This window comes from Sorex fumeus, unplaced genomic scaffold, assembly GCF_029834395.1.
Source record: "Sorex fumeus unplaced genomic scaffold, SorFum_2.1 ptg000098l, whole genome shotgun sequence".
NCBI lineage: Eukaryota > Metazoa > Chordata > Mammalia > Eulipotyphla > Soricidae > Sorex > Sorex fumeus.
Genome location: NW_026606155.1, coordinates 48587781 through 48601149, shown reverse-complemented (window position 1 = coordinate 48601149; position 13369 = coordinate 48587781). Strand labels below are relative to the sequence as shown.

Sequence of the window (13369 nt, the reverse complement as noted above, 5' to 3'; positions counted from 1 at the left end):
TAGGATTACATTGCTTCATTATAGATCTATAGATAGGTTTATATTCTTCCTTTGATCATAATGGATAGGCTGTCACCAACACATCTGCTTACACATTCTGTCCCAGGATCCTGTCCCATGGCAGCACTGACCTGTTATCCTAAATATACATTGCAACAGTCTTCTGAATACTCTGGGAACTTCCCGCCAGGGCCGAGCCCAAGGATTAATATGGCACATCAAAGCAGACCAAAAGGGGCTTTCTCCCAACACTAGTGGTACTCATGGTTTACCCTCTCTTTGCTCAAGATCATTCCTGGTGGTGTTTGGGGAAACAAGCTTATACTGCTGAGTATTGAGCCTGGATCCATCTTGTGCAAAACAACCACTTAACCCCTGTGCTCTCTCTGACCTTCCGGCAGTAATTTTTTAACCTTATCCTGGTATTATTAGGCAGTATCTGTAGACAATTTATGTTACAAAATAGAAGAAAGATCAGGCTATTTGCATGTAAAAATCCAAGATCAAGGAGATCTCCAAATACTATAAACGTAAGAGAATAACTCCCTACTTCCAAATAATTGTGTGAGAATATTATTTGTTGAGAGGATTTTCTATATTTTGGAACATTGAACTGTATCTCTTACTTTATGATGATTTGCCAGTATTACCTCTCCTTCAACCACATCAATAAAAAATATTTTCTCTTTTTCAACCTTCCCAGAAATAGATATATCACAGCATGCTAACAGGCAGTGGGTTCTGTATTATGTCTTTAAAGTGAATGTGCATACAATGAGATATCATTTCACACCACAGAGACTTGCCCACATCCAAAAGACCAAAAGCAACCGTTGTTGGCACGGATGTCGCAAGAAAGGGACTTTCCTTCACTGCTGGTGGGAATGCTGGCTGGTTCAGCCCTTTTGGAAAACAGTATGGATGATTCTCAAAAAATTAGAAATTAAGCTCCCATTTGACCCAGCAATACAACTCCTGGGAATATATCACAGAGAGGGAAAAAAAAGTATAGTCGAAGTGGCATCTGCACTTGTTTGTTTATTGCAGCACTGTTTACAATAGCTAGAATCTGGAAAAAACATGAGTGCCCGAGAACAGATGACTGGTTAAAGAAACTTTGGTACATCTACACAATGGAGTACTATGCAGCTGTTAGAAAAGATGTAGTCATGAAATTTATATACAAGTGGTACTACATGGAAAGTATCATGCTAAGCGAAATGAGTCAGAAAGAGAGAGACAGACATAGAATGATTGCATTCATCTGGGGAACATAAAGTAACAAAAATAGGAGACTAACACCCCCAGAATAGCCGAGATAAGTACCAGAAAGATTACTCCATGGCTTTGAGGCAAACCGCACATGCTAGGGGGAAAAGGCAGCTCAGATAGAGAAGGGAGCACTAAATAAAGAGTTTTGGGAGGTTCCTCCCAGGATGGGAAATGCGTGATGAGAGTAGACTATAGACCGAACATGATTGCCACTCAATGCCTCTTTTGCAAACCACAGCACTCAAAAGGAGAGAGAGAACAAAAGGGAATGCCCTGCCACAGAGGTAGGGTGGGATGGAGCAGATGGGAGGTGGGAGGGATATTGGGATCAGTGGTGGTGGAGAATGGGCACTGGTGGAGGGATGAGTATTCAATCATTGTATAACTGAAACCGAGGCACAAAAATTTGTATGTCTACAACTGTACCTCATGGTGTTTTACTAATAAAAAAAAAAAAGAAAAAAAGAAAAAAAGAAAGTAAATGTGCCTATGGTATCTGGAGTTAAAAGTATCTGAAACTAAGTCAACCTTGAGGAATGTTGGAGTCTAGTAGGTTGAAATTCATTGACAAAATATGAATACTCCAAATGATACAATCACTGTATCACTGTATCACAGTCATCCTGTTTGTCAGTTTACTCGAGTGGGCACTAGTAACGCCTCTATTCATCCCAGCCCTGAGATTTCAGCAGCCTCTCCTTACTCATATTTCCCAATGGTTGGAGGCTCTTTCAGGGTGAAGGGAATGAGACCCGTTATAGTTACTAGATTTGCCATATCGAATATGCCAGTCTCTGCCCATGTGGGATACTCTTGGTAGCTTGCCGGGCACTGTGAGATATATATATATATATATATATATATATATATATACACACATATATATACATATATATACATATATATGTCATATTCAATATGTTTCTCTCTATGATCTGTTGCCTACTGTCTGAACTCCATCAAACATGGTGTGGAAACCATGGACAATGGGTAGGAAGTGTCCCATGATCAGCCGCGTGGTCCAGAAAGTGTCCTGGAACATGGTGGCAGTTGGGCAGTGGAGATCTGCTGCCAGGACTGGGTCCCCTGAAGCATGGAGGGCCCTCGTCTGCCCCCTCTGGGGCTCCTTGAGAGGAAACAGCCTAGCACAGAGTCCATGTAATACAGTTTGTAAAAATAAGTGACTGCTACAAAATATTAAAATATTATGTAGCACTGAAGAAATAATAACTATAAACTTCCTAACAAAATATATACTAATTCTTTATGAACAAGTTTTAAAATTGATTAATTAATTACTTTAGTATATGTATTCTCTCGCCAGAGCTATGCATTTCTTCCACAATGCTAGACATGGATTTGACATTGTCTAATTAGTTTTGTCATTCATTTACTGAAAAATTTTTTTACATTTAATTTCTTACACTAACTTTTGATGTGCTTGTGCATTTTTTTTCCTAACCATTAGATCCCATGTCTCTGGCATAACTTTTATTTTTCTCTGACAATAGGGGCATATTTAAGAAAAAATATGAGATATGCAATCATCATGACCTATAATATTTTTAAACTGTATGATTTAATCTAATTATTTATTATTACTCTCTCTTATTGTCACAGAATAGCACAAGCCTTAAGAAATGCCTCACATCTATACTTGTGAAGAATATCTTTGCTTTTGGTGAAAGCTAACTCCTATTTAACTATAAAAGATTTTAAAAAGCATAGAAGTTTTAAAGTTACACATTGTACATTTATACATGTTTATATTTACCTCTTTGGGAGACTATATTTCTGTAAAGGAAGAAGGGCAAAACTGGTAAATAACACATTTTTAATTTGGGGGTACAGCTGGTAGGGTACTTGCACACAGCCACTAGGGTTTGATTCCCGGCACCCCATATGGTCTCCTGGAACCACCAGGACTTATCTCTGGGTGCAGAGTCAGGAGGAAGTCCTGAGAACTACTGGCTATGCCCAAAACAAAAACAACAAAAAATAAATTCTTAACTTCATCTTCTCACCGGAAATTCTTATAATATGTCCTAATAAAATGTAAGTTGGGGAAAGTTTTAAAATTTACTAAGATTAAAAAAAGATAGAACTAGGAGCTGGAGTGATAACACAGCGGGTAGGGCATTTGCCTTGCACGCAGCCAACATGACTGACACAGGTTCGATTCCCAGCACCCCAAATGGTCCCCTGAGCACCGCCAGGAGCAATTCCTGAGTGCATGAGCCAGGAGTAACCCCTGAGCATCGCCAGGTGTGACCCCCTCCAAAAAAAGGATAGAACTAAAAAAAAATAGAAGTTTTTTAAAGTTTAAAAATTTTTAAAAAGTTCTTTGTAACTGTTGAAACTTTAAGTGTTCTATTTCTAATATTTTTATTACCATAAAAAGGAAAACTCTAGGAAAAGAAGCAACAGAAAATATTTTTATTTAAGATACATGCAATAACAAAGACTTTCAAAGGAAGATTTATTTTTAGTATTGTGAAATGCTAAGAACATACACTTGAATATGTCTATACAACAGAGATGGCCAGATGCACTTCATTTACATCAATAAAAATAAGTTTTGTTTCAGTTAAGTGGTTAATAATTTTAAGCAATCTATTTAAACTAGCTGGTCACTATTCCATGTTTTTATATAGATGCTGAAAATATACATTTTACCGAGAGTATTCGATATGCCAGACACGATAACAACAAAGTCTCCAATGGAGACGTTACTGCGCCCGCTCGAGCAAATTAAAAATTTTTTTTTCTAAATATAAGACTATGGTTTCAAAATTATTTTAAAATAGAAGAAGAAATGGCACCAGGAAAAATGTGCAGTTATTCCTTTCTGTATTTTTTGTACAGAAAAACACTCTTTCTACGTATTCTCTGCTAAAATTGCACAGTAACCTGTGTGTATTCTACATTGAATCTTCTTAGAAAGAGATATATCAGTCTTCTTTGACAATTTGCTCGAGCGGGCCCAGTAACGTCTCCATTGGAGACTTTGTTGTTACTGTGTCTGGCATATCGAATACTCTCGGTAGCTTGCCGGGCTTTACTTTACTTACTTGACAATTTAACTTAGATGGCTAAGAACCCTTCTATCTTCTCCGGGCAAATAAGAAAAAAGAAGTATTGTGATTTTCAGGATGGCAGGATCAGTTAAACTAAAATAAATTAATCCTAGCAGAAAAAGGGGTTGGAGAGAATCCAGTGCATTGGTTTCTTGCCTTCCATGTGGCAAAGCTGGGTTATATCCCTGGAATCCCAAATAGTTCCCAAGCACTGCAAGGAGTAATTTCCTGCTGGTTCTAGATAAACTGCAAGGAGTAATTTCCCAAGCACTGCAAGGAGTAAAGCAAAGCCAGGAGTAAACACTGAGCATCGCTGGTTTGGCCCTGGTGTGGCCCCCATAATAAGAATGATTTTAAACGACTAGCAGAAAAAAATGCATGACCAGTGCTGTGATGTCCAGAATAATTTTTATTTAAAAAGAATAAAAACAATCCACAATAAAATAGACTATGGGTGATGGAACATTGTATGAAACTCAACTATAAACAACTTTCTAACTATGATCTAACATGGTTAATAAAAAATAAATAAATAAAAACATTAAAAATAATAAAATAGGCTATGAAAGAAATGAGAATCAAGAAAAAAATAGAGCTTTGACATGAAATTTTATGTATTAAAGAAAAACATTGGGAAATGAGGGAAATAAAATAATAATCACCGTAATTATCTATTGTGTATTGTATCAGCCAACTCAAGATACTCTGAACAGACCTCCCAAAGTCTTGTCACTTTTGTATATGGGTTATGTCTCAATAAGCCCATTTGAACCGCTATATTTTTTCTCATTTCCTTCACATCTAAAGGAGTGAAAATTAGGGATATTCCCCAGAATTAGGATTTTTACCAAAAATAACTTTTTTATCAGTGAAATCTTTCTACATAAAAAGCAAAACATGAAAACATATACCATCTGGGCTTCCTCTACACAGACTTTCATCTATACTTGAAGCCCCAGGCTCCTATTCCATCACCACATCCTTGAGCCCTTCCAGGCAATTTTGACCAACTGGGTGGGCAGTGCAGTGCTAGACCTGAGGATTTCAGAGATTTCAGATATTATCTAGAGATTATCTACTTCAGTGGTGATCAGGGACCTCCAAGCATTCCTTTTATTTTATACACACTATCAATTTTACTCACTGATCTTGAAATCCTTAATCCCATTACTTATATATAGGTAATAAGATTTGTTATTTCTCTAACTAATATCTCTAATGTTAATTTGACTTCCTTATTACTCTGAGCCCAGAGTTCAAGGTCACAAAGTTCCGCATTACCTGAGTTCCATGGGACTTCACTCATGCATGAGGCTCAGCCCAAGCATGTAGAAAGCGGCCTGGAGCTTGGGGGTGGGAGGTTTGGAAGTGGAGGTCGGCTGCCGGGGCTGGGTCTCTTGAGGTGGGGAGGGCTATCACCCGCCCCTCTCTGGGGCACCCCTAGTGAAAACAGCCTGGCACGGAATCTGGTGGGATGGTTATGGGACTTCATCTTATGCTCACTTCCAGAAGAAGCAGCCATGAGTTCTGGAGTGTGGCCAAAGAGAGATTCCATCTGTCAACGGGACCTGGGAGCAGAGATCCTCTGCCTGCTTACCCCAGTCTCCGGCAACCCAGAGATCACACCCATAAGCCACCTCCTGCTGGTGCTAGATAATCTCCTCTTTGGCCACCCTCCAGAACTCACAGGTACTTCTCCTGGAAGGGAGCATAAAATGAGGCCCCCATAAGCATGCCAGCAGACTCCACACTAGGCTGTTTTCACTCGGGGGCACTCCAGAGGAGGCCAGGTGAAAGTCCCTCCCCACACCCAGCAGCCCAACAGACATCAAAGTTTAGTCTCTTAGAAAAATTTGTTTTGGTGAAATAAATAAATGCAATTAGTTAATATGTTCGTGTGAAAATTATGGAACCACTAGCAATATTTAGTTCATATTAATATCATAAGCAACATTATAAGAAAGTTATAATAAAAGAAAATTGTAAAATAATAACCAATTATTTTGAGAGAAGTAAGTTTTCTATTTTATGTTCAAAACAGTTTTATCTTGAAGGCTAAAATGCTAAATTGTCTCATGCATTTCTACTCTGTAAACTATGTAGGAGTACCTGTTTAAGTCACCAAGAAACTTTCTAAAATATGGGAGTGAGCCAGGACTAAAAATGACTTAAAGTGAAAAAGAGTTCAAGAATTGTCAAGAAAATGTAATGGTAAGAATTAGATAAGGAAGTAATATTGATTTACCACATCCACAAATTAAAAATGAAAGTTGGATTGAATTAATACAGAAAATAAGAAATACATCTATATATGGGTGTTTTCAAAGATACAAGTTACTAAAGTTGGATTTCAGAATTTTGTCACTATTAAGTTAGAAATCTTGTTCATTTACTTATAAATTCCTTTGGATAGCCTTTAACATCTTCCTATATGTATATGAAAAATTTCTCCTTAGTTTCCTTTTTAACCATGCTAATCTTGTCATTTACATTAACTTATTCTGTTTAATCTTTGGCCACACTTAATATTTTCTGGGTAACTTTTCATTTTAAACCTAAAATGTATTTTTACTCAATAGAGTGAATATAAATACCCAATCAATATATATTATATTCACTCAAAAGTCATTTACTACAAAAATTATTTAGAAATTCTAGAAAGTTACTACATTAGTTGCAGCATATATCAATCTATATTTAATTTAATCTTTATTTATAAGGCCCATAATATTCTGTTCTGCTTGAATTTTTTTTTGACATGAAGTAATTATATTTTTTCTATGTTTCTCAAGAACAAGAGTAATAATATTTGAATAGATGGCCCACTTTTCTTCATACAATTTGATCTTGCTGTAGAAAAGATGGAAAATGGGATTCTCAATGGCCATGATCATTTTCTTTCAGTATTTTACTTTATGCCAGAGAGAAATTATAGGTGATAGATGAAATATCACTGAAATATAACTTAAAAGTTTGATGTTTCAATACTCTCCTCTATATTTTATAACTCTTAACAGGAATATATTTGATATATGTAAAGGCCCTCCCGTTGATCATCAATTTGCTCGAGTGGGCCCAGTAACGTCTCCATTGGAGACTTTGTTGTTACTGTGTTTGGCATATCGAATACAACACGGGGAGCTTGCCAGGCTCTGCCGTGCGGGCGAGATACTCTCGGTAGCTTGCCGGGCTCTCCGAGAGGGGCAGAGGAATAGAACTCGGGTCGGCCATGTTGGCTGCGTGCAAAGCAAATGCCCTACCGCTGTCATTATATATCATGAAGAGCAAAAGTGGCATGAATGCAATATAGTTTTTTCAACTGTTTTCAAGAAACTGTAATTCAAAAAAACTTGCCTTACTACAGATTTGTCAGTGTAATAAAAAATGTTATTGTTTATGAAATCAAGATAACAGTATGTAATGAATTTCATATAAATAAATTATGTTAAAATAAAAACATATATATTTTAGTTCCTTCATTTAAGAAGTAATGAATACACCGAATGATATTTTTATTACTTTGTATTTAAAGAACTCTAATGTACAAATAAATATTAATTCTACATTGTTATTTTTGTTTAGAAATTGTCTAGCTTTGTTTAGAAAGCTCTATATATACTAAGGATTTTAAATGACATAAATTAATAAATGTATATAACATTTTATTTCCAATTTATTAAAATTCTACTCAAAATAAGATGATTCAGAAAATTATAAAACTGTTTCAAGTTTCAAAAGCATACAAATTAAACAAAAAACTTGATAAAAATTTGAAATGACTTTGTACTAATATCTGCAACTTCCTACTTTAATAAATATTATCTGTGGTAATTGGCAGTTATAAAACTCAAATAAGGGGCCTGAGTGATATTACAGTGGGTGAGGTATTTGTCTTGCTCATGGCCAATCCAGGTTTAATCCCCAGCATCCATTATGGTCCGCCAAGCACCACCAGGAGTAATTCCTGAGTGCAAAGCCTGGAGTAACCTCTGAACATCATTGGCTGTAACTTCAAAAACAAACAAACAAAAAATAAGTCAAATATGTAACAGAAAAATATCTTCTGTTTCTCTTTTTCAGGAATGATCAATGTGTTCAATAATGTAATCATTTAAACCATTTAATGAAAATGATTGTCATTCTTAGCATGACATAGAATGATATAAAATACTTGGAGACTTCTGTCACTTGCTAAATAAATATCTGTACATACTATAAGGCAAATTAGTTAGAAATTGTAAACAATTAGAAGTTTTAATAGAATGATTATTTCATAATGTATCAAATAATAATATAAGGTCCACATTATATCAAATGTTTCACAACATTTGATAAGAATACACTGAATTTGGAGATTTAAAACTTTAGAATTGGAGGTCTGTTCATATATATTTTATATGTGATATGTGAACAACTAATACATTATTTATTTAATTTGTAAATACATAGTTTATGTTTAAACCCTGATTATATGTTCACACCAAAGTTCTACATACCCTTTACTTCTGTGGTCCCTTAATTCTCTGGTTAGTTATTACTCAGTACGAACAAGTAAAACTAAGCAAGTGGAAAAATTTGCATTTGGAGATGCTAAATTTCTGTTAATTTATTATGATCATCTTTTTTTCTGTGTTTTATATGTGACACTGGCTAAAATTATATTTAAATTTACATGTGATTGTGAGTATATATAAGTAATATAAATATAAGCACAAATGTATATTACACATCTATGTCATGTCAAGTACTATCCCATAATGTTTTTATATAATAAACATTTTAAAAAAGAATTTTCTAATGTACTAAAGAGCAGAATTTCTAAACTGTACTGTAAAAGTGAAATTACTTTAATATCTTACTTCACTTACTTGCAATCTCCTTGGGTGTTACTAAAACCCAAAGAATAAACCCAGAATTGCAAGAAGCAAGAAGTAACCTCTATATTCCCATTCCAGTTGTTTTTATAATTTATATTTATTCAACAAACGTACTAGCTAAATATATCTTATACCGGGAATATAAAATATGTTAGCAAAACCTTTCTATTCAATATGACATCTTACATGTGTTGCATGCAATATGAATATTTCTGACATATAGCATAACCAACCAAGTTAAGTATACATAATGCATTATTTTCAAACATTTATGAAGTAGCTATAAAAGAAGAATGTTCATTATTTAAAGATGAGAAGGATTCTGCATTATTAGTTTTGCAGAAATAAATCTTTAGGTACGTTGACTGGTTCTGTTAACAGGAGTTATATTCCTGGAAAGTTACACTTGACTGATTTAGCTTTATTTCTAAACTTATTACCAGTTGTTAGTACCTGCAAGTATTCAGACAATTAGCAAGTTGATAAGAATTGGGAAAGTATGAAAGGCAGATCTCGAAAGACATATTGGCATCCTCACCTGAAACTGGCGAAACTGCCAGCAAACAGTTGCCTACCTGGGTAAACTGAAGAACCATATTCCGGAGAGGAAGCGCTTTTAAGTTAGACCCCTACTCTGGAGTCCACAATGGATTGCAGAGGCTTTTACTTTAAATGTAATAGTTTTTGCCTATTATCTGTTGGTGCCTTTCCTTCAATTGCATCTCTTTCACACTAAAGACAACTTTGCTAGCATTTATCTCCTTACACTATTAGAGAACTAAATTGTGAAAATTTTGATGAGTTCAACAACTTCTATATAAGCAAGGGAGCTGGTAGTGTTCTGTAGTAGGTCTACACTCTGGAGGCTGGAAATACTGGTTCTTAAAGGTTTATTTCAGAATTCCCTGGAGCCACTATGTACCACAGTATATTTATCAGAACTTCCCCAGAGGGAGATGTGAGCAAAGTGAAAAATAATTTCCCTAATAGCAGTAGGAATACAGAAGCTTTGTGAGCTAAGTTCAAAGGAAATACTGATTTCTGTGATTACAAACAAGAATAAATGGTTCCAAATTGTATCAATTCTGCAATCACTTGAGTGTCTTGTATTTTGAAGAATTGAGAAATTTCTCTTAGTTCACTATTTTTTGTGTATTTCTAAAATGTGTCTCACATAACTCCTACCTATGGCTTTATTGTTAGGAGGATAAAGCCAGTTAGGAAAAATGCAAGAAATTGATAAATTTATTTGATAAATGGAACTTACTACCAAACCTTCATTATTCAAATGAAGTTAAAAAGTAATCAATGAAAAATCAGTGAAGGTATATGACATTTCTTTGCAAATTTTAAAATCTGAGTTACTATGGAATAGGAACTAAAAACAGCAAATCTTGTTCCCACCCTATCCAGTCACATTTATCTTATGAAAACAATTTATTGTTATCAGTTCTAAACATAATATTCCCATATTTAAAGCATTCTTTTAATTTAGTCAGTTAAATTAAATCCACTAACATTCTTATGTCAAATACAAAAACTAACATTTAGGACTAAATTCTATATGCCGTTTTCTGAGTTCTAGATAAATGCCAGAAAGAGAACAATAATCTTTATTAAAGTGTGTTGTGTTGTTTCTTTAATCATCAATGACTTTACTATCATGTATTGAGCAGGCTGGAGCGATAGCACAGCGGGTAGAGCGTTTGCCTTGCACGCAGCCAAACATGGCCGACCTGAGTTCGATTCCTCCGCCCCTCTCGGAGAGCCCGGCAAGCTACCAAGAGTATTTGATATGCCAGACACAGTAACAACAAACTCTCCAATGGAGATGTTACTGGGTCGGCTCGAGCAAATCGATGATCAACGGGAGGGCCTTTACTTTTACTTATTGAGCAGGCAGTATATCAGTAAAAAATGTAATGCAGCTATTGAAATTTGACCAGTCTGTATCTAGTTTGCTATTTTTCTTTCAGCAATATTTCATCACCTAATGTCCAAGACACCTGATAACCAAGGCGTCACCCAATCACCCAACCCCAATGACACATTGTTACACATCTTAATGGATGAATTCTGATATTTTTAACCTTAAAAGCAAATGCAATGTACACATATCTATGTTTTTGTAACTATATGGTGATCTCAATTAAATAAAATTTTACTCTAATCTAGTTCAATAATTATCTACTAAAAAAATCAAGCAAAATTTAGTACTAATATCTGCCTGAATTATTGCAATAGCACCAATTATATAATTATTGTTATAATTATAGATATGCAAACATTTCTATAAATAGGTTTTTACAACTTAAGCAAATGAATGCTTTAACCTAAATGGATAATTTGGACAAAAGACACAAAGTTGCCTGAAGTACAAACATGAACTGTGAAAACAAGAGTGTTATTACCTGGTGAGTAATTTTTTCTGTCTCCATTTTGCTTTGCACATGGATAATCTTTGGCTGCTGTATTTGTGAATTCATTGGCAATAATTAAACATAGAAAAGAGATTCTTTGCATCACTCTTTCCTATTTAATCCAAGCAATAGATAAATTCAGGAAAATTATAGTTTGAATTTTATAGCAGTAATGTAGAAATATTTACCCTCATTCATTTTCAAAATTCATGTCATTCTACTAATAACATGATAAATTTCTCTTCTTGACTTTCCAACAGAAAACATAAAAAATTTACTTACACTGCACAATAAGCTGCACCAAGGCTTCCCTTGGTTTCACGTTAAATCCATTATACTGGCTGGTCTGACATCTGTACATTCCTGACATTTCCCGAGATACATTCACAATCCGCAGTGTTCCATCATAACTCTCCATTTGCATTGACCCATCAGGCATTGCGACTTCTTTATCTGCTCTAGACCAAAGGATGATGGGTTTAGGTTTTCCAGTTACTTGACATTGCAGTTCTATTGTGTCTCCTTCTCTGGTGACCAAAGGTGATTTTTCCTGTGGAACAGTCAGATTGGGTGGAACTTGAAATGGGAAAAAGAAAATTTTTCAAGGTTAGTATAAACTGGTAAAGCATAATCAAAACACATTTAATCACAAGGAAACAATTTCTGCTGATTGAAGAAATGTGACATGTCCGTGACAAAATTATATAAATTTGGGGGATAAGTACCAGTCACATTTAAATTAATTATGAATTATATTCATAAAACTTTCTCAAATACTTTCTTCAAATGAACAAAATAAGTTTGCAAATGAATGCTCAACATATATACAATCAATTCAAGACTTGTCATTATGATCCAATAACTGGATGTTCAACATTTGCATTCACAAAACAATCTTGCTTACTGAGGATAGATTTCAGTTTTCAATCTTCTGCTTCTTACACTTTTATCTCTTATCTGAGGTACTATAGAAACAGGTTAAGAGAAGGATAAGAGATAAGGCTTAGCAGACAAAGTATAAACAAGTAGAAGGAAAAAGGTGTGAATGGTGGGGGATAGGGAATTTGAATTAAAAGTAGAAGTCTTTGGGCTGGAGTGATAGCACAGCGGGTAGGACATTTGCCTTGCATGCGGCCAACCTGGGTTCGATTCCCAGCATCCCATACGGTTCCCTGAGGACCACCAGGAGTAATTCTTGAGTGCAGAGCCAGGAGTAACCTCTGAGCATTGCCAGATATGACTCAAAAAGCAAAAAAAAAGTAGAAGTCTGAACTTGGCTTAGAAAAGTTTGCCTAAGAGCTGAGGTTTAGACTTTGTGTACTCCCTAATGGAAATGAAGTGGATCAGTTGTCACTTGCTAACCATTCATGATATTGTTCTTTTGGGGATTTTAAATATTTTTGACATTTGAATTTCAAAGCATTTTATATAAAACATTAAATATTAAGAATAGTTTGTCATGGTATTGTTGCTAGTTTTACACAATTAATTTTAAGCTACTTTTTAAAAAATTCAATACCAAAATTTGAATTTTATCAAAAAGAAAATTTCTTATTTGTTATGAAATATTTGTGATAAAAGTTGGAAAATCTCACTGGAAAATACAGGACTGGAACATATATGGTAGTGTTTAATACAGAAAATATTGCAATCTCATCCAGTAAGTTATCTACCAATCAATATCATCTGTCTTAAACAAATGTGTATGAATTAAAATGCATCT

At 34.8% G+C, this 13369-nt stretch overlaps 1 protein-coding gene across 1 annotated transcript in view; it reads right to left on the bottom strand.

The window, feature by feature from the left end:
* Positions 1-13369, bottom strand: part of MDGA2 (MAM domain containing glycosylphosphatidylinositol anchor 2) — an 873366-nt gene that overhangs the window by 168983 nt on the left and 691014 nt on the right. The window contains exon 8 of the mRNA XM_056133738.1: positions 11929-12222. Within this exon, the coding sequence (XP_055989713.1) occupies positions 11929-12222 (294 nt within the window). The remainder of the gene's footprint in view (positions 1-11928; positions 12223-13369) is intronic.